The 22,486-nt window shown below is 40.4% G+C and overlaps 1 protein-coding gene across 2 annotated transcripts in view; it reads left to right on the top strand.

Annotated features, from left to right (window-relative positions):
- ZNRF3 (zinc and ring finger 3) overlaps window positions 1–22,486 on the top strand; it is a 66,328-nt gene that overhangs the window by 37,622 nt on the left and 6,220 nt on the right. For both annotated transcript variants that reach the window (XM_066562574.1, XM_066562575.1), the window contains exons 3-7: window positions 14,652–14,726; window positions 18,031–18,162; window positions 19,095–19,205; window positions 20,179–20,346; window positions 22,253–22,355. In XM_066562574.1, coding sequence (XP_066418671.1) covers window positions 14,652–14,726; window positions 18,031–18,162; window positions 19,095–19,205; window positions 20,179–20,346; window positions 22,253–22,355 — 589 coding nt within the window. The remainder of the gene's footprint in view (window positions 1–14,651; window positions 14,727–18,030; window positions 18,163–19,094; window positions 19,206–20,178; window positions 20,347–22,252; window positions 22,356–22,486) is intronic.

The raw sequence follows: 22,486 nt of genomic DNA, 5'->3' as shown, positions 1-22,486 counted from the left end.
GCAGTTTGGTACACAGTTGCTATGTGAGGAGTCAGTGTGGCTTGTAAACTATTTTGCCTGGGTAAATATCAAACCTGCTGCATGTGTATATGTGTCTTCTTCTGGTTATTTTTAGGACTTGGCAGCTGACTTAAAAGAAAATGTGAAAGGGAAAGGGAGAGGGAGAGGAGAGGAAAGGAGCGTGGGAGGGAGAGGAGGAAAAAGAGAAGGAAAAGAAAAAAGGAAAGGAGTAGGGGAAGGAAAAGAAGGGAAAATGGGAGAGGGCTGATCTTGAACAGGGAAAGGAATTGGAATTTTTTCCATATAGAACAAGAGGAAGAAATCCAGGAGGGCAAACCTATAGTTTGTTCCTCATTAAGTTTGATTTAACCTGCCCCCATGGTGGGGCATCATAGAGGTGATATTGTTGAAAGTTTGGAATATGGTGGAGCAGAATGTAGACTAGTTAAAAGCTGAAGAGGTAAATTGCATGGCACATGAATCTGGTAAGAAGTTTTGTATGTGAGTTTTTATTCTTATTGTTGGTTTTGGTTGTCAGGGTCTTTTTTCATTTAGGGGTGGTGGTTTTGGCCTGTGTTTTTAGAAGTTCTATTCTAGTTGTTTATCCACAAGGAGCTGTACAGAATTTAATGTGTCCATTTTCATATTGATTTTGTAATTTTCATATTGATTTGTAATTCATATTAATTTTGATACTGCTCATCCTTCTTAGTCATTGCTTGTCCTTCTTTATATGATGTAATGGAAATAAAAGTGTTTAAAAAAATGTCTCTGCTGTGAAGAGTGCCTGTGGAAACTGGGCCTTGGTTGAGGCAAGGAGTGTGTGTGGCAGCTGTGTTTTACCATTACCTTTGATCACAGTGCAGCCCTGTTTGAGGCCATGCTGCATGCAGGCAAAGCAAAGGCCTGGGTTTTACTGATCTTATGAGCTCCTGAATAGGGCTAGAAGGGGAATGACAGAGGAAGAAGAAAGCTTTTGGAAATGAAAAGGAAACCCCGTGAACCCGAGCAGCATTATTGGCTGGATTTGCCTACCAGGGAGCCGCTCAGTTTCTGCCAGGCTAATTTTGCTTCAGCCTCTCTCCCCCACACCCCCAACCCCACCTCCCCCTCTCTCCTTCTTTCAGACTTTTTTTGTTTTTGAGGCATGGCTGTAGTAACTTGGTTCTCAGGCTGGGAACCCACTGAGCTGTTGCCATGGTCACTGGGAAGCTCTTGGTGCCATGTGCTTCAAAGGGAACCTTTCCCCTCCTGGAATTCCTGCCTTCCCTCTGCACACAGCACAATGAGGCTCCTTCACTGCTCCAGCAGTGGCACTGTGCTGGAGGAAGGGAGCAGCAGGGTTGCCTGCAATACTGATTGCCTGCAGCATCCTGGCAGGGCTGGGGAGTTGGAACTGGGTGTTCTTTAGGGTCCCTTCCAGCCCAGACCACTCTGGGATTCTGTGATCCACTGCAGCTGCACGTGTCCTCTCCAATATGCAGACCCCGGTTCTTCCCCCACCCCAGTAATTTTCAAAGCAAATTGCATCTGTCAAGACACTGAAATACAATTCAGCAATACCATTGTTTTTTAATCTCAGTACAGGATAGCGAGAAAATGCTGAAGATTTTCTAAAAGTAGCACTTTTTCCCTTTCTGCAGGATTTGAAGTCCACAAGAAAGGATTTAGTTCTTCTTTCTCTTCCAGGGACTGCTCTTCTCCTGTATTAATAGGATATATGTATTTGAGGATGTGCATCTGAGTATAACCTAACAAAGACAGGATGTCCCTGCTACTACAGCTTCCTGTTTTCTTCAGATGAAAGAAATCTGTAATATGAGGAAATTCCTGGCAGTTCTTCCAATATCCATTCACTTCTTTTCTAAGAGCTTATTTACAAAAATTTAAACACGTACTAACTAGAAGAATCTCTTGTTTTACCATGTCATCATTATTATTATACTAGTGAGGCTGGGGCAAAAATCATCATAACTTGAAAATGGACTTAACAGTTGAACTGTGATTCCTAACCTTTTGTCTAACAATTTAGTTTAAGTATAAAAATTCCTATAAGGTAATCAAATAAGAATTTATAGGGCTATGTTGGTAGTTTAGTTCCTGAATAAAGAGAGATCTGTTCTAAGACTTGAGAAACAAGAAGGCCTGTGAGGAGTCCATTTTAATCTTTTTCTTTCAGAGTTAATAAAACTAATAAAAAAAGGCAAATTAAACAAAAGCAACTTACACCTTTATATTAATAGCCTAAATTAAGCAATCAGTTATGTGCTCAGGTTGGTTGCTGACAGTATAAGTACACTTTTTGTTTCTTTGTAATTAATAGTTTTATATACAGTTTGGATAATTTCCTGTAGAAATGGATATTGAATTTAGGCAAACGCTCTTCTGTGCTAAACTTGTTCAGAAATTAGGACGGAACTATGCCATAGATTAAGATCTAAAATTAATGAGAGACATGCCTAAAACCATTGGTCAATGTTTCCAAAACTTTGCTTGTTCAGATACTTTCAAGTGGTAGTGACAGCTGCAGTAAGGTACCCTGTGCTGAGTCCTTGCTGCATGCAGTAGGAAATATTGTCACTTCAGGAAAACTTCTTCTATCCATTGAAGTTGTTGACAACCTTTTTTTGGTATCTGTTCCACAATTTGGAGACCCTTTTCTACCTTCTGTTTGTTAGCTTGTGTTTCTTCTTTGCAAACAGCATCCAAAAAGCATCTGTAATTATTTTTGAGGCAGTAGTCTCAAAAATTAGTGGCAAAATTTAATCAATATGAATGAAAAGTAATAATACGATTGATTTTTTTTGGCTGGTTGGTTTATTTATTTCACCTGAAGGTTTGTGCTGACTGTGTAGAGTCCAGTGGGGGTAGGAACAAGAGGAGATAAGGGTCTACTTTTTGTGATGGCAGTGTGGGTATAAATGTATGTCAGACTACAGACTGAGAAAGGTTTTTTGGCAGTATAAACTTAATATTGGTTGTTTTGAACTCCCAGACATTCTGTGTTAAGAAGGAAGTTGTTATGAAGTAGAAGAAAGCTTTTTGAATGAGACTAGACTCCTTTGGCTGTGGACCAGCTGTCAGAACTATATTGCAACGTCAAGCATGGCAGAACCCTGATCAAAACAAAAACTATTGTTTTTATCAACCCCATTGTTCTGTAATGAAAAAGGAATATGAGTTTTAATGGGGAAAAATAGCATCCTGGCTAGTGTTAAGGATTCAGACTTTCTGAATCAGTTATGTTCTTTAAGAGTCTTCGTTAACTTGGCATTGATTTTTTTTTATTTCCAAGGTTTGTTATCTTAGCACTACCTAAAATTAGGGTTTACTGTGAAAAAAACATAGTATATATAATTGTAATCCCTGCCATGTTTGTGTTTGTCCTTACTGTGTTTTTTTCTAAAGAATGTATTGAGAAAGAGAAAATTATAATTTTCCCAAAGCACCAAAGAACATCATAAGTACTGTAATATTATAATGGTTGTTTCTTGTTATTCCCCACTTCAGCATCATTTATAATCTCCAGGACACCTGAAATGTTAAAATCCTTTTTAAACAACCATAAAACATATTTTAAAATTATATCTGAAGTGATACTGTTATTTGTGCAAGTACTTTTGATGTCATTTATGTTTTGACATGAATTTTTCTTACTTCCCCAGTGCTAGCAGTGTAATCAGACATCTGCACCATATAGACAAAGTGACTTCTAGAATTCTAACAAAACTCTAGCATAGATGAGATCAGAAGAGGGAATAATACATGGTTTTCCAGGAAGAAGATGGCTTTTCTTAATGGCACAGAGAAAAAACAAGAAGAAGAAAAAAAAAAAGAGCTTTTTTGCCAAATGCTCAGTGTATTTCTGCTTCCCATCTCCTTGCCTGTTCACCCTCCACAGACCATACTCCAGCAACAAGGCTGTTTTAACAGATGAAGAAGGGGGTTTGAATGGGAAAGAAAAAAGGAAGAAAGGCTGCATCTAAGAGTGTTAGAGCATTTGGCCACTGCATGAAACAGCAGTGTCATCATTATAACTGAATTCTTGAGTTTATAGGTACCTTTCTCATGTATTCCCTCTTTAAATCCTCTTATTCCATCTCTGCTTTCCACTGTAATTCCTACAGTCCCTTTGAGGAGAGAAGGGAGAGACTGAGCACAGGAAAGAGAACTGACAGGCAAGCCAGCTGAAATGTGGGGAGAGGAAAGGTTTGTGCATGGATTGTATGGTGAAAGATGCAGAAGGAAAGAAAAGAACTGGATTAAAGCCAAAGAGGAGAGAGCTCAAAGGAAGGGCCAAACAAGGGCTGAATCAGGTTATGCAGTTCAGAAGAAGTAGCTCTGTCGGGTTTTCATTCATGGGTACTGCTGAGCTCTTTCCATTGGTAACTAGTGCCAGCAGTCTGTTACTGTATTATTTGACTAACTTTCTTTCCATGTTGCCTCCACAGTTAGGAAAGCATCAGCTATTCATGAACAAAGCCCTCTCTCGTGTTTCTCCCTCTGGGCACTCCTTAGATTTGCCATTGTTGGATTGATTACTTTAAATAAAAGTCGCCACTTTTAGAGTTGAGTCCCTAGCAGTCCCCAGCACCATCTTCACTCCTTTCTAACCAACTGTGGAGCACAGCTGCTTCTCCCTTAAGCTAAAGAAGCAGCTGTTGTTGCACTACATGTGTTACTGGAGTTCAGCTCAGTCAGATCTCCCAGTGAAACTAATGGAAGTCAAGGGCTGAGTAAAGACTAAGGAACAATTATTTAAGGCATGCTGCACTTACAAATCATAATAATAATATATAAATGCTTTATGTCACTTAAGTTTCTGGACCCTCATTATTCTATGTGTCTTGGAAGCCTTTCAAACATTTAGAGTTGTTTTTGTTTTACATGCAGACTCTACCTATTTCTCTAACAGGAGAAATGCGTAGTGGCAAGAGTTTGAAACAGAAAAGTGAGAGAGCAAGTAAATGGTGCTGTGTTGGAGTGTAGAAATGAGCACAAAAGAACCCTGGCAAGCAGAATCAGATAAATGAACCAGAAAGTGAAGAAAATAAGGAGCAGATATGGAGGCAGGGAATGGAATTATTAAGGACTTCACAGATGAGTGACATGCCTAATTTTGGTGCACTAGGAGACAGAAGGCTTTGAAAGAAATTGGAGAACTTCGGAATGTAACCAGAGCTGCATCAGAGGGACTCCAATATTCAGAAAAAAAATGGGCAGATACAATTGACAGTGGTAAAAAGCTGGATCCTGAGAAATTACAGACATAAAGTGGGAATGTTTTGCAATGATTTTCACAAGACTGAAAGGAAGGAAAGAGAAAAAAAAATTACACAAATTGTGCTTCATATCCTACCGCTTTGAGATAATTTGCCAAAACATGTTTTTCTGCTCTAAACACTTTATCTTTTTGATGACCAGGTGATATCTAGAGGTGTGGCTTTGGATAACATGATGATTTAACATTTGTACTGAGTTCAAGGAAATGACTCCAAATGAAACAAGTGATCATCCTGTGAACTCAAAATGAGTAGGAAGTGCTTTTTAGTCAGTGTAGGGAGTACTGACTGAGCTACTTAAAATTCTAGCAGGTTAGTTTTTGAACATTTGAGTTGGACGTGTTTGTGACATGAATTAGGTTATACAGATTAATTATACATTATTAGTATTTGCACTGCTGTGGCCTTAGAACTGTTCAGTGGGGATATGAAACTCTCACAGAGAGTATTAAAAATATCACCAGAACGTATGTGTTTTAGTGCATTAATGTCTCAGTTCTTGGCCCATTGGTGGTTTGTTCAACTGGTAAGCCAAGAGAACACATCACAGACATGTAATTTTTCAAAATGCTCAAATAACTTGGTCCCTTTGGGATAGGAAGATGGGCCTTAGCACTGAGGATCCAAATAGTGAGCTTTTAAATGGGTGTTGGGAGGAGGAGGTATTTGCAAAGAGCACAGAATCCATAGACTTGAGGTCCATGGATGGTGTTGAAACTCCCAGAGGGTCGCTTCAGCTGAGTGTAAGGGTGTAATGAGCCAGTCTGACTGTTTATGGGCTGTGGTTAACCTCTTGCAAGTTAGGATTTCCTGTCGCCAGCAATGAGCTGTGACCGCCAGCACCACAGTGTTAATGATGAGGTAGGGGCTGATGAATGGCTGGACTCCAGACAGCAGCCTTCACTGGCAAAGAATCAAGTGGCTAGAGGGAGAAAAACATTGAAGTCTACAAGGGAAATAATGCAATCTCCAGAACCTATAATTCCCATGTTTAAAAAAAGAAAGGGATAAAGAAACTGGCGACAAATTCAAAACAAGTGAAGCTTTTATCTCTGCATTCTGAATAGAAGATTGTTCTTCAGCAAAACTGGCTGTAAAAGCCAGGCCAGTTAAAACAATATGCAGGCTGCTTGCCTCCAAGTAACCAGAAATTGTTGGCTCAGAGTAGCCTGTTCTGAGGAGCCAACCTGCTGGGAGACGTTATCCAAGCAACGGCTTGAATGTAATTCCTCCCGCTGTGGAATGGCTCTTTGGCAAATGAAGACCCTAATTAGAGATGGAAGGGTTTCTATTTTGTTTTTCTTTAATCCTTGCCCTGAGGCCTCTGCAATACAGCCATGTCTCTGCTTGCGTGGAGAGAAGTTTCCAGTTTCCCTTTGTAACAAAAATCCTCCACCTTTTTCATTTTTGTTTTCCCCTTCTTTTATCTTTTTTTTTTCATTTTTTAATTTTTTTTTTTACAGAGTCAACAAACTAACAACAAGGGCCCACCACAGTCTGGGACCTTGAAACTAAACTAATCCAAAACCGAGGATAACTGTTTGGAAGAAGGGCCATATCATCCTGGATTAGCCAGCCATGAACGTGGAAAGTTGCTAGCTAAACTGGAATACTGGCCCACCATGCAGATTTTTACTATTGAACTTACTATCCAAGCTGATTCTAGAAGTAGAGAGGGAGGATCTCACAGTATCCTACTGGATTCCAAGGGAATCCCACATGATTTTTTGTTTATTCAGAAAGATTGAAGTACCTCAGTAGGGCTTAGATGCCTTTCTGCAGTCTTGGATGCAGATGCTCATCCCTACCAAAGAGGACAGAACCTCCAGGGCAATGGACTGCAGCACTTTGATATGTGTGGAAATGAAAATACCTTTGCTTCTTCTCAACTCATCTTGGTATATATCATGTCTATCTGAACATACTGTTAGGGATTGCATGCAGGCACTTAATAACCCTGCCAAGAGCACTGCATTTTCTGTCACTATTGAGATATGGATTTATTGTTTCATCATCTCAGATTATTTTGTTATCTCTAAAATGTCCTTGCTCACAGTAGATACCAACCTATTGATGAAGGTCAGCTTCCTGAGGGTGAGGCTAAGCAAGACAGATGATACTAAGCATTCCCCATTACACTGACTGAGGTTAGGTGGAATTCTTTTTAACAATTTTAAAAAGTTTTGCCACTTCTTATTCTAAATACAAGACAATTCTTATAATTCCTTGTTTTCCCTTTTGATGTACATAAATAGCAGTTTATAATTCTAAAGTTAGAGCACATGCCTATAGGAGGAGCTTCAGTACATTCTTTTTAAACAGCTTGGGTACTGCAGGGATGCCTTTTTATAGTGGTCTGCATTAATAGTTTCTTTAATTTACAACTCCTCCAATGCTTTCTTATATATCTGTGTTTTTTATTCTTTCAGCACCACAACATGCTTGCATGTATGTTTACACAATTATCTTAGGTCTGTTTTGTTTTTCTATCCATCTACTTTCAGTACACCCTCAGTGAAAAGGTTAAGAATTATCTGGATTGGCTGTAGTAGTATTTTATAGCTTATGATATAGCACATACTTAGTACATAAAATATCCTCATCCTGTGACCATTATATTTCAAAGGTAACTGTATATAGAAGTTCTGGGAAAAGCTTGAAGGGGGGTTAACCATCAATTTTGAATGCAGCCACCCATTTCTTGCTGAGTGTGCTAGGTTCTCTGTGAATATGTAATCTAGTTCAAGACCCCAGTCCCCTCCTTTGATCCCTCCCAGTGCTCACCCTTCTCTCTGTGCCTGTGCCTTGTCATAGCAACAAAGCTGCTGGGCTGCAGCATGGTGATGGCAGAGCTCAGCCTTTGGGACCGAGTCCCATGACTCTGAAATGGATCTTAAGAGATGTGCAGCCAGCAGGCTTTGCTGTGTTCAGGATTAAAGAAATGTCCTTTTCTTACTGTTTTTACTCGGTCTAGACTCAGAACTGATAACAGCGTTTCTCCCTAACCCCAGAAAAGAGAGACACTTTAGTTTTCTTGTTCTTCATTTAAACCATCTGAGAGCCTCTCAGTACTAAGTGGTATGAATCATACTGGTGTGTGTGTGTATATATATATATACATATATATATATATTGTTGACGTGATTATGTCTGGCATGAGGTGATAGTTTTTTCAAAACTGCTTTTTAAGGTTCCTTTTTTTAATTTACTGAAATATACATTGGTTTTAAATTGTGATGATGCTTTTAAATTTTAAAATGCTGCTTCACACTTTCTATACCTCTTAATTGGTAAGCAACTGTTGTAATGCTGTGTAATTCAGAATCTATAGGGCATATGTATAAATCATATCTCAAGGTGCCAGAGAATTTGAGTATTCCAGTCAGGAAGGAGTTTTCTGCTGGTGTGATATATGGGAATTTGACTGTCTTGGTTTGATTCTCTGCCTTTGTTTTCAGACAGAAATATTCAGACAGCAGTTTCATTATCTCAGAAAAGGTTTGAAATGGCATCCTGTTTATGCTTGGCTTAACTGAGTTTCTGGAATTACCAGGGAATTGTACATTAACAGGTCTGAAGCATCAGTTGGTTAATTTGTAACTTGTGCTGTTTGCAAAGTAGATGGCTGTCCTTTTCTCCTTCCTCCTCTGCCCTGCAGAATTGGCCTGTGGCCTGGCTTGCTAGCTCCAGTGTTGGTTCAAGGGACAAGGTATTTTTTTGTGATTGATTGAACCTGATAGCAGTGTGGGGGGAGAAAAGAGAGAGGCCTGGATTGTTCAGATGTTGTTTGTATTCTGTGTAGCTCTGAGAGAAAAAGGTTTTTGCATTTTCACAGTTGCAAAGAAAAGGTGTATTTACACAGTGCTGTGGGTTTTATGTAGGGTTCTTAATGATGAGCAGGTTTGGATGTTATTGCCTAGCTTCATGTGATGCCATTTCTGAAAATCTAGTGCTGCCATCCATAGAATGGGGGTGCAGTTCATACCCACTGCTTGTTTTAATAGGGTTTTTTAAGGTATTCCTCTCTCCTGAAGAAGTTTAGGGCTTTGAGAGCATCAGGGTCAGAATACATTTCAGCTGACTGGAATGGCAAAGTGGCAGTGGCAACATCTCCTTGTCACAACCTGCAGATTCTTCATGCATTTATGTAAGAACCAGTGGTCTCCTCATCATTAGGAGTTCCTGGGTTTGTCCACACTTAACTGAGGTTTTCTCAAAACTGCAGAAAGTGAAACCCTGATAAGGTAGGCTCCTAATGCTTGTTTCAGCACCAAACTTGTCCTCTGCTAATATAAAAATTAAAAAAAAAAAGTAATGAAGACAAGTCTGCAGAAGTGTTATAGTTTAACCACACAACCACAGCAAACCTCTACTACAAAAGCCAATATTATAGAACGTGGTACAGCATAATCTGTATAATATCTCAGTAATATTGTCTGTATCTTTGTGGTGTCACTTGATATAGAGAAAACAGGTGCAAATCAATTGATATTGGAATAGACTTTGTTACTTTTGAGTCTGCTCAAGAGAAGACCAAGACCACTGAGTTGCTATACCCATCATTTATTTTGGTGAAATATTGCAGATGGAAACCTTATTCCTTCAGCTGTATTCCCTAGCAGTCAAGATTGTTGAAATCCTTGAACTGATTTTCCAGAGCAGTAAAACAAGAAACTGCAGCTTTTCATTGAAAATCTTGTTCCTTGCAGTCACAGAGTTTGCAAGTTGCATGCCACTGAGTGTTGCTCATGTGTTACCAGTACACTGGGTGAGAGGCTGACTTCTCTTATTTCAAAGCACCAGAAGACAGCTGATGATAGAATCAGCTATGAAAAACGTTCCACTTAACACTGCTTGCATAATCCCACTCTTTTGTCAGATTAATGGCCACTGACTCCACCATGTAGAGACATCTGACAGAGACCATTGGATCTAACTGATGGGCTGGGCATATCCAGAAAATATGCCTCAAGTTCAATAATTATTAGTTCATAGAGAAACTGAAGGGGAAAAAAACCTTCAAAAACTGACAGAGAAAATTCAGGCTGGGTCAGTTGTCAGTTAAATAAGGACATACAAATCAATTTTATTGACTGCTCTGTTCAACAGTCCGTGCACTGATTTAGAGTAATACCATATTTTCTGCCCCAAAAACCAAGATGTACTGAAAAAAGGAATGGCAGTGGGAAAAAGCTGTTCTTATACCTGTTGGAGCTGTGCTGTTACCCTTAGTTCTAGCAGCATTTTGCTTTCGGGATCCATAGGACTGTTCTCTGTGTACTGTGTCCTCATTTTGGAGGACAAGCTAATAATGCTGACACCCAATGGAATAGTTTGCTAAAAGGAGTTTACTGGCATTTGTACTGGTTATTCCTTAAACCATTGCCCAACCTCCTCTTCCCCAGCTTTGTGAGTTTCTTAACCCAGGGAATAAATCTACCTGCTCATGTAGCACATACCATAATTATAATTAATATTTGTTAACTAGAGTGTACTAAGTTCTAAGAAGATAATACGTAGAGTTGGGTGAACAAATCCAGGAAGGAGGGCTAGGTAGTTTTTAATGTAAAAACATCTGTGAGAAGGTCATTTTATACCACCAGGATATGTCTGTGGCTTATACAGGCAGCCAATACTTTTAAAGCATACTTTTTTCCCTTCAGTCCATCAGTATTATCCAGGATGTTAACTTTAAAAAGTTTATTTATAAGTAGTAATCTGGCTCTGCCAATAGCCATTTTCAGCAAAAGGTACTCTCTTAATAGATGTGTAATGCATTACTATGTTGATGTAAATGGCAGAGCTTGCAGTGCTTAATGAACTTTGATCTCCCCACCTATAGTTTAAGCCTCGGTCTTTCTCTCATCTGTAATTTATTCACTCTCTGAAATCCATTAGATTAAAGTGTCATGTCCTCAGGTGCAAATGCTGCTGGATATTGTCAGGGAATTCTAACTCTGGCAAAGAAGTAAATGTAATGAATAAGGCTGATGTTGTTGGTATGATTTTTCTCTTAGAGGGGAATCTTGTTAAGCGGCTTTTCTTAGGATGGTTTCTCCACTGTTGCATTCTAATTGAAACAATAATTGGAATGAAACCATACTAGAAAGAAGAGGGGAGGAGATGCTTGCCATGTTCATTTGTGCAAGCATGAAAAGTCCTTCAAGATGTCAGGAAGGAGCTGAACATTACTGTTTGATTGTTGCTGTCCCACCTGACTTGAGTGAACGAGAGGAACAGTGCACCTGTTTAATAATTATCTGGTCCCTTGGGATGAAAGTTTGCCTCATCAAGGAAGTTGTTACTTCCTTATTGTATTTGCCTGGCCCACAGGGAGGTAGTGCAAAGCTCTTAAAATCTTTCTGGTGTTCTTTGAGGTAATAATTTAAAATTCCTCAGGCTTGGAGATGTGGAGAGGTATTTTTCTTGTGGCTCTGTCACATGCAAATCCTCTTATCTTACCTAGATTACAAGGTCTAGTAAATTCTGCCAGATTTTCATCTGAGACAGTATTTAATGTGCATTTTATTGGTAATGTCCATTGTTCTGTAGTAGCATAAACTCTAGATTCTGAACACAGAGAGGGACTGAGAGGTGGTTGTCGCTATGAACAAAGTGATCACTTGAATTATGAGAAGTGCAATTACCTTTTTTTTGTTTGTTTTCTATTAGTCTTTACAAAAGGGGAAGAATACTGATACATAGTGATAGCCATTTGTTTTAAGCCACAGAAGACAATCACAGAAAGAAATAGGTCTGGCAAATGAATGGGAATTGAATTGTGGAAATGTCTGATTGTTTCCCACAAGTATTATAAATGTAAAAGTATGAGCTTATTTTTCCCTCTCATCCAGCTTGTGTTTATTTTTGATGTAGGTTTGGTCACTTTGCTTAGAAAAATGATTTGAGGGAGTCTAAATGCTGGCTAGCCCAAAAAGAAAAAAATCACGTGCCTATTACAGACTGGCATTATTTTAAGTGGGACTTAACATTGCTGTGCTATTTTGAGCTGCCCTGATTACTGAGGAGTGGACAGGGTATTTTCAAAGACGTTTTGACTTTAACTCTCCTGCGGCATTTTCGGGGATGCAGAAGGAGCGGCCGTGCCCGCAGGTGTTTCGGGTTGCCCGGAGCCCCGGTCACAGGTGCGCTCCAGCAAGGAGGGCAATGCCTAGCGAGCAGAGGTGATCGCGGCCGCTCGCCCTGCTGTCCTCCCTCCACAGTGCCCGGTTTTACAGCCGAGCTGGAGGCGGGGGAGGCGGAGGCAGCCGCGCTCTGATCTGTGGCCAGCGGAACCTGGTCCGTCGGGCGGCCCGCAGGCCGCGGGGCCGGGGCCTCGAGCCCGCCGGAGAGGGCTGGGCCCAGCTCCCGCTGCGGGCCGTGCCTCTTTAGCACCTTGTGCAGGAGTGCTCCGCGCCTCCGGCAGAGGAAGTTTGGCTGGAGCAAACCTCCAGGCAGCAGCGGCTTTTCTTGGCTATCAGCATTTAAACGCCAGTAAACCCGCGTTTCCCCGCTCTCTCCGCGGCCCCGGCCCCTTCCTCTCCCCTCCGTGGCCGGGGACAGGCGGCGTTTCCGGCGCGGGGGCGCTGCGGCCGCAGGGGGGCGCTGTGCGCGGCCGCTGGGCCCTCAGGGCCGCGGGCCGGGCGAACGGGGGGAAGGCGGCCGGAGCCTCGCGGGGCGCGGTGAACGAGCCCGGCTTGGCCCCGGTGAAACGAACCCCCTTTGGCCCTAGTGAAACGAACCCCCTTTGGCCCCGGTGAAACGAACCTCCTTTGGCCCCAGTGAAACGAGCCGGGCTTGGCCCCGGTGAAACGAACCCCCTTTGGCCCCGGTGAAATGAGCCCCACACTTGGCATGATGGCCACACGAGACACCCCTATTTGCCATTAAACTCCGCAGCATAATTTTCTTTTTTACTCGGTGCTTTTCCTTTCTTAAAACCTGCTGGTGGAAACTTGTTGCTCGTTCAGTGTATGCACCCAATTTAGGAGTTTTTATCAGCGCTGATCTGCAAAATCTCTTTTAAAATCTGTTCAGAGATCAAGGGGCCCTGCTTGTTGACTGATCATCCTGAAAAAGCAATCTAAATAGCCTGAGCAGTTCAATAAGCAGCGTGTGTCTGTGAGGGCTGCTTCTAGGGAAACCTGCATGAGCCCTCACCTCAGGGCTACTGCAAAGGAGAATGGGTGGTGGATTCCTTTCAACTCTTCCTCCCCAACAGTTCTTAGTCATTAACCAGGTGTGCTGACTTCAAAGGGGACAAATACCTGGTGGGCTGAGAAAAAGCTCTAATTTGGGAGTTGGTTTCCCTCATGTGCTGTCTGATGGGCCTTTTTGATTTAAAATAAAATACGAGAATAGAGCAAAGCAAGTGATATTTATATATTCAAACCAAGTTCTCTGTATTGGCCAACATTTTTCCAGGAAACTGCTGAGTAATGTTTCATAATTTATTACTTTTATTTGTTTTTCTTATGTCTCAATATAAGTTCAAGTTTTGGTAGTCTCTGTGGAGGGCCAGTGCCTTCTTGTTTAGTACTGTGGTGGTGATAGCTGTCATTGCTTGGAGAAATAATTTCTTATATTCTGTGTCCATAAAGGCAATAGGATTTTGAAAAGTTACTGGGAATGTCTGCTTTGTGGAGCCATTGAGCAACATTTGAACAGTACATACAGAGACACACTGGCAGAAGCAGGATAAAACCCCTGTGTTAGCCTTGTTTTCTCTATCCCAGAGGATTTTAGTATCTTCTAATGCCTTCTCTGTGCAGTTGGTAACTCCAGGTTTGGACTGTAGTTGATGAAAAGCTGTGCACTTACATAGCTCTGATCAGCATAAGAAACGTATGCAACAGTTCTGACCTCTGATGGTCAGAAAAAGCAGTATTCTCTGAGGCACATTTTGAGATTGTGACATCCTAGTTTGTGAGAATGACACTGAAAAAGTATAAAGAATCCTGTCCACCTTAATTTTCTACACTAGTGAGCTTGTCTCCACTCCAAGTCACAGGGAAGATGGTTTTTAATGGCACTTCCAGGTAAAATGGAGGGAAAATAATATAAATTTTAAAAAATTCTTCTACTTAAAGTCTTTGGAGGATCTAAATCTCATTTGAATTCCTTTAAAAGGTTGTTGAAAGAAGAGTTTGAGAAGGAAGGAGCAGAGACACTGTAGAAGCTGTAGTGAAGTTTAACTACATTCCATGCTGGTTCAGGAACTCCTGTTTGTAATTGTCCTGTCATTTGTTTTAACTACACAGAAACACAAAATGTTAAGTTTTGTATCTGGAGGTGAGGAGAGGGAGTAATTTTTGAGTTAAGAAGTTATCTTTTGGGGTGGGACTGAGGATGCTCTCTTTCTTATTGCAGGCAAAACGAGCAGTACAGCGAGGAGCCACAGCGGTCATCTTTGATGTTTCTGAAAACCCAGATGCCATTGATCAGGTATGCAGCAATGCCAGGCAGGAAGCAATGCAGGTGTTGGGAACCTGGCAGAATGGGAAAACTTTGGGGAGTTAGATTTTTCTTCTTGCTTTTGCTAGAATCCAGAATCCAGGTCTGGGATTACGGTTTTGAAAGAGGATGGAGGGAAATTTTTTGTGGCCCATTATCTAATCAAGGAGGTTTTCTTTGCTCAGCTCTGTGTACAAAACACAGGATGTTTGGCCTATCCAGCCTGTGATCAATAGTGTTGTTGAACAGCTGCTATTTTTGAGATTGTGAAACAACTTTCAAACCTGATTCTAAACAAGTTTCTTTTTAAAGCTTATAACCATTTCTTTCTCATTTACAGCTGATGATTTCTGCCTATGTATTTTGTGGACAAGCAGGGTTTTTCTTCTTTTTCCAAGTCTTGTTATAACTTTCGTCTTTTTATTTGAAGTGGGTGAGGTAATAGCCCTATGAAAGGCTTTAGCATACTTCAGCTAATTTTGGGTTATTTCAGTGAAGAAACATAAGCACAAAAATAGTCTGCATTTGGTTTAGTTCTGTTTTGTCTTGAAACAAAACTGCTGTTTCTGTTACAGCAGAAACAAGTGGAGCTGAAGGTTTTTAAGTGCAGCCTGTACTTCTTGGGGGAAAAGAGAGATCATTAATGTTTACATTAAAGAAGCTGGCTTTAATTCTGAAATCTGTTGGACAAAAGAATGCAGAAGATCCTGTGCAATGGATGCTTTGAGTACTGTGGTCTGCATGTGCATCAAAGTTGCAGCCTTGATCTTGAAAATATTCACAGGGATATTTTTCCTCCCCTTCTCTATGCAGCAAAGATCTCCTTACAAAGATGTGATCTGTCATTTTGTATTTTTTAACTCTGTATTACAGCTTCTGGTTACTTTCAGCCACCCTGCTCTGGACTTGGGAAGCTGAGTTACTGTCTCTTGCTCTTTTCCCTCTTAACAACAAAAGCTTTCCTTGCTTGATTATAAATAATAAACTGGGTGCATCTGTCCTCAAGAGCTGGGAAACTAGTCTAGTGGATGTTTGAATATTTTGGGTGTACCAATAAAATGGAAGGAGGTTAGTGGCTTAGAGCAGTAGCTGACACAGTGAGTAGGCTCTGTTAGATGAAAGAGCAGTAGCCTGTGGAAACACTGGCAAACAGGAGAGCAATGACTGGATGTAACTTTCATACTCTAAAAGTCACAGTTACTGGATTGGCTCTGTTCTCATGCTGCTCTGGATGCTTGTTTTTAATGGATTTTGATTCTCATCTAAAGCTTTTCAGAACCTTTGACATTGGGGTGCTAAGTAATTTGTCTTTAAAATAAATACCATTTTGGCACTCATAATGGAATTGTGGAAAACAATGACAGATAACATGGAGGGAAAACTGACATGAGGTAATCTGGGCTATCTTTGGTTCAAATGGAAATATCCTAAGACACTGAGGGCAGCTGTTTAGGAAGTTTTCTCATGTATGCTTGTTACCAAGCACTAGAACAAATAAAGGAGATTTCTTTGAAAAGGAGGAGTGGAGTATGATGAAAGGCAGTCCCCTCCTGCCAGTCAGTGAACAGCAATTGGAGGCAGGCCTGACCAGAAGAATTGTCCTCAGATAATTTGGTAGATGCCAGATAAAAGGACTTTGCCTAAATGGGTTTTATTCCCATTGATCTGAGTATTTTTTACTGTAAATTAAGAATGAAACTTTTATTTTTAGAAATGCTCTCTGAAGTCTGACTTGTTTCTTAGTTTTACTTTTGCATATTTGAAGAGGAGTAACAGCACCCAGAGCAGCATGGTTATAGCAAGAGTCTGACAATGTGCAAAAATGACTGAGGAACTGGGAAAATTCTCTGTTGAGCAAGAAATCATGAGAGAGAGTGCATGTGGGAATGGAAGGACAGTGATTGGATTTGGCCCTAGGCCAGCAAGGCTTGTAGACACATAGGACCCCTGGATACTGCAGTTAGTTTTCAGCTCATCACAAGACACCTGCCTTAAAAGTAGTTTGATCAGTGTTCTCAGAAAATCTGTCAAATACTAGGGAGAATCAATTTTAAAAAGTCTCAATGAAATCTGTTATCATCATCTGGTCAGTTTGAATCCTTTCATCAGGATGATGGACCAGTCAGCTAATAATTTCTGCATGGTTTAGCCAGAACTAACAGGTAGCTCTCAACAATGCAGATATGTTAACCTCAGCCATAAGATATTCTTGTTCTATTTGCTCCCATTCCTGTCATCTCATTCCTTTTCCCTGTACCATTTCCATCAGCTTGTCAGTGCATTGCTTGTTTTTTGTCAACCAGCCTCTGCATTCATATTTTACTTGTCAGTCAGAATAAGCTGTATGAATTTATTGTGTTGGTGCTGTTTTTTAACAGAACAATTCTCTTGTGTAGTTATAACACTCTCTGGTGCATAATTTAGCAGATTGTTGTTCTGGATTTGTTGGCCAGAGAAGTTGCACGTTCTCCACACTTGCAGGTTTTCAACATCTGAGTGGATAAAGTTGTGAGCAGCCTGATTTGATGTCATAGTTGACCCTGCCTTGACCATGAGGGCTCATGACATACCTTCCCACACACATTATTTTCTGATTCTATGATCTGACCTTTTTGACAAAACATAGCTGGACCTGGAAGGAAGTTTCAGGGTGAATTATGTGGTCTACTCAAATGATTTAGACTTTGAGGCCCCCTCCATCCTGCAATCAGTAAGTCTCATCATTGCTAGAATTCAAGTAATTTTGAATGACTTTGTAGAGTTAAACATCAGAAATTAGTAACTTAACTTAGCTAGGTACAAAGAACCTGAAAGACAGGACTCTGATATAAGATTGTTCAGAAAGAAATTTCCATGAATAATTTCCATGTGAAGAAATTTCCATGTGAATAATGTTGAAATTGAAAGATTGATAAAACATAGCAGGGACAATTTTTTTTGAATGTGCAGATTTTTATTCTTCTTCATTCTGAGGTTTGACATTACAGTATTAATATCTGCACTGATACATGATGCAGCTAAGTTAAAGAGGCTGTTCAGAGATAGCATTTGCTTGTCCTTAATCTTAAAAAAAATCATAAATAATCATATTTTAAAAAAGGCAGCATAAGTCAAACACTTAATTCAGGTTTAATTCTGTGGGATACTTAATTAAAGGTCTGTGCTAGAAGAGAACAAAGGTGCTTGAAATCAATTCCACGTTCATACTCCTTAACCATTCTCTGCATTGTCCAGAAGGAAGGTGCTTTTCCTGAAACATGCCTTTTGAGAAGACTATTTTTTGTTTTTGTTCTAGCTGAACCAGGGCTCAGAGGACCCTCTGAAGAGACCAGTGGTGTATGTGAAAGGTGCTGATGCTGTCAAGCTAATGAACATAGTTAACAAGCAGAAAGTGGCACGGGCCAGGATTCAGCATCGCCCCCCACGGGTGAGACTTCCAGATCCTTTCTCTGGGTATCCCAGTGCTGCTGTTACTGCAGGCAGGGCTTGCTCACTGCGCTGGGGGTGAAGATGTTCTGATGCTCCTTATGTGCATTAATGCATGTGAAATTCTGTTGACCTTAATAAACTGAGCACTGTGGGCAAGCAGCTGGACATGGTGTAAGTACAGAATCCACAATGTGGCATCTGCTGTCTTTCAGAAGGATGCTTTTGAGTATAGAAGTGGCTAAAAAATTCACACAGTAGAAGTTTTCCTTTTTCTTAGTTATTGCACACTCCTGAGAGTTCAGGAGTTTTGTAAGGTGGTTTGTCCTGTATTAACTAATAATTCTATGTAGTATTTTAAACATAGATTAACTATGAGATTATCTGATATTTGTAATTGTAATATAAAATGGGTTTTCTAGACTTTTTTTTCCCCTAACACTCCCTATGTATAGTTTACAGAAGAACAAAACTAAAGGTGATCAATGTCCCAATTACCACTTTGGTTTTTTGTTTTTCGTTTTAATGGAATCCTTCTGTTGAGAAATGTATTTGAGAAGTGGGCCATTTTTTTGAAAAATCAAATGTTGATTTTCAGTCACTTACATGCATGAGCAACTCAATAAGCTATAAAAATTAGTTTTGATGTGATGCACTCAGTTAAAAAAACCTGAATTTTGCAGTTCAGAGATTGTAAACCTGACATCTCATGCTTGGCATTCTGTGTGTTCTGCTCACTTGCAGTGGCACATGAAACACAGGTTTTGTCTCAGAGAATCCCAGTTAATGAACAGAACAATGTGTACCCTGACTTCTGCCATTCTGACTGAGTACATTCAGCAATGGCCCCTGGGAAATTTTAAGAGAAAGAAACATCAGCTTTGAGTATGATCTAAAGGAAGGAATAATAATACCTTTGTTTTAATTTTTAAGCAACCCACAGAGTACTTTGACATGGGAATTTTCCTGGCCTTCTTTGTGGTTGTGTCTCTTGTTTGCCTCATTCTTCTTGTCAAGATCAAACTGAAACAGCGACGCAGTCAGGTAAGAGCAGTAGTGGCAATTCACCAAATGCTGAAAGTTAGCTTCTCTTACTTTGTCCTAAAATGTGCTTTGCAACTTTTGGAAATGAAGGCCACTGACTTACAGTAGCCATCTTGGTGGCTGTGTGGTTTTATCCATGTGTGTAGGCCTTTGGAAGAACTTGGAAATATCTTTAAAGGAGATTTACATTGACCCATGATGTTTGTTCAGTTAAATCATGGAATGAAAACAGTGCAGAAGCAGTTCACTTAGGCACTGGGAAGAAGGAACATTTCTGGTTGCTCACAGGACATCAGTAGCACTGGTATACTTCTAAATGAGTCCAGACTCTTGCTGCTGTATTGTGGAGAGGATTGAAAATAAATCACAAATCTTTTCAATAGGGTAACATCTGTTGAAATGGGAAGGGTTTTCAAGGTAAAAAGCTTGGTTAGGAGAAATTCCAGGTGACATACTTAGAGTTTGTCCTGGAGGAAATGATACAGCTAATTTATAATATTTCATTTTAATCCCTTTCTCAAGTATTGCTCCAGGTAATATGATGGTAACAGTATATTGGGGCATTACAATCAATACTGATAAAAAAAAAAAAAAGTTCCTGGCTAAGCTTTATATGTTGGCTTGAATAGTTGCTGCCTATCAGTTGGGCAGTTGCAGTGTATCCCATTTGTCAGCACCTTCATCCAGTTCTAATTCAGAGTAGTTTATCATTCTCACTTCTGCATGTGGCATACATTCTTTTCCATGAGGCTTCTGATCTGAATTCTAAGTAGCCTTCTCTCTGTTTAATTTAAGAAATTATACATCACTTGGGCCTGACATGATCTGTAAGATATGTTATGGTGGTGTTTCTCTGCTATTACACTCTAGTCCCTTACACAGCAGCATTGGCTTTTTTTTTCTTTTTTCTTTTCTTTTTTTTTTCTTTTTTTTTTTTGTTTTGTTTTGTTTTGTTTTGTTTCTTCTCATGTAGAATTCCATGAACAGGCTTGCAGTGCAAGCACTGGAGAAAATGGAGACCAGGAAGTTTAAGTCCAAAAGTAAGGGACACCGAGAAAGTAACTGTGGAGCACTGGATACACTCAGTAGCAGCTCCACCTCTGACTGTGCCATCTGCTTGGAGAAGTACATTGATGGGGAGGTAAAGGATGAAAGGTTTCTTCACCATGGGCTGGGAATGTAGGTGGTTTTAGCACTGTGCTATGTGGCTGGCTGTTGGGGATATTCTGTGCTGAGGTGGTGCCACTTCTCAGTTGGATCATACTGAGCAGCCACCGTGGCCTCAGCTGCATCCTGCAGCTCTAAATTACCCGTGCTGCAAAGTGAGAGGTGAGGGGTCCCATTTGCAAGTTGCTACCTCCACTGTTCTTGCATTTCTGAAGAGCAAGTTGCAAAGAAGGCAGGGTTGCCTCAGCACTTGGTTCTCTGGGTATTTTTGACAAGTCATGCACTGAGGTGATGATGCATGCAAGCTCTGCTGGAGGTAAGGAATATCCTTAGGGTTTTGCTTTTCAAGATTTGATGGCACCCTGTCTTAAAAAATGTCAAGTACACAGCACTGCTGGGAAACCAGAGGAGGAGAAGGAAGAGAGGTCAAAACATTCAGGAACAGTTTTTTGACTCCTCAGTTACAATCACTTTATTGATATCAGGGCTTGCTGTCCATGACAGTTCAACTCAGAGGAAGCAACAAAAGGGTGAAATAGCAAATGGGCTCCTTAAAATAAATAAAATAGAGGCAGTCAATATTCACAGCTATCAACTTCCTTTAGAAAGATTATGTGAAGACATTTTATTTTATCATAAAAGAGTCATAATTTTTAAGGCAATAGAAAATAGCAGCTGCATATTTGAGTGCTGCAAGGTGCAAATAGAAAGTTTAATTGAATTTGTTGGTGGAAAATTATTCAGAGTAGCAAGGATGAAGGTAGACAAGGACTTCAAATGGGCTGTACAAACTGACTGCAAAGGAAATTCAGGCATGAACTTCAGTTTGAAGTGATAGACACAGGGAAGTGCTCCACATATATCAGGGATGGGTTGGGAGCTGAGCATTGCTATTCAGGAACAAGATCTTGATGCTTTAGATAGCTTTGTGAAAGCAAATTGGTGGCAGTTTATCTGCTTTGTGGCAGTTAGAAAGGTAAATCAGATTCTAGAAATGAGATGGGAAAGTCTAGAGAGCTGAACAGAAAACATAATTACACCACAGTGTAAATTTAGTCATGTTCTTACTTCGAGTACTGTGTCTTTCTGACCTCAACTCACAAAAGATATGGAATGGAAAGGAGGGTGCTTCAGGAAAGGGTAGTCACAAAATGGTCAAACATTTTGAATGGTTTCTGTAAAAAAACCCAAATAATTGAGTGGGCAAGGACTCTTTAGACCCAGATTGCTTGGGGACAGGGGAATAAAGTTGTGTGGTGTTTCTCCACCAGGAGGTAGTAGCCCCATGGAACTCCTTGCCAAAGCATGTTAGAAATTGAAAACCTAAGCTCATGGGGAGACATAAGCAGCACTTGGAAGAAAGATTTGTTGCAGGTTTCTGAGATATCCATCAGGCTCGGGAAATCCTGTAGACAGATCATAGCTGAAGGATAAGAGTCCTGGGCAAGGGAAAAAGTATCATATACACTGTGTTGGTTTTGCTTTTACCTGAGTGTTTTCCATTGTGAATAACTGTAGGAAGGGTACATCATTACTCTTGATTTCTGTTTTTTAAGTTCATTGAATATATTAAAGAAAACTTTTATGATGGCCTTCTTAAAGGTGTTGGGTCATAGGGACATACTAAAAAAGTGTCCTAAAGAAATGTCCTGTATCTGCATGGAATCCTAAGGTGCCTGCAGACTTTTCTTTTAGAGACAGCTGAGCACTACCTCTTGTGCTCTTGGCTGTCTTGATGCCATTTTTTTCCTTCTTAGCACTTCAAGACTAGAAATTGCTCCATTTAATAGCCAGGTTGAAAAAAAACTAGGAACAAGCTGTTAAAAATTAATTTGTTAGGAAGAAGTAGATTTTTCATGGTGCTTCGTGTGTTCCTGTAGGAGCTGCGTGTCATTCCCTGCACTCACCGATTCCACAAGAAATGTGTGGATCCTTGGCTGCTGCAGCACCACACCTGCCCTCACTGCCGCCATAACATCATAGGTAAGTGCTGCACTGTCCATGCTCTGGTGTCCTGTTTATTTCAGACAGCTTGAAAAGATGAAATAAAAAGTGTCCCTGTTTGTGAATCTCCGTGGAGCTCCCAGTCCTTACTGTAACATAGCCCTGGAAAT

The sequence above is a fragment of the Molothrus aeneus genome, chromosome 18, assembly GCF_037042795.1.
Source record: "Molothrus aeneus isolate 106 chromosome 18, BPBGC_Maene_1.0, whole genome shotgun sequence".
Taxonomy (NCBI): domain Eukaryota; kingdom Metazoa; phylum Chordata; class Aves; order Passeriformes; family Icteridae; genus Molothrus; species Molothrus aeneus.
The sequence above is the reverse complement of the archived record's forward strand: the minus strand, read 5'-3'. Positions and strand labels throughout refer to the sequence as shown.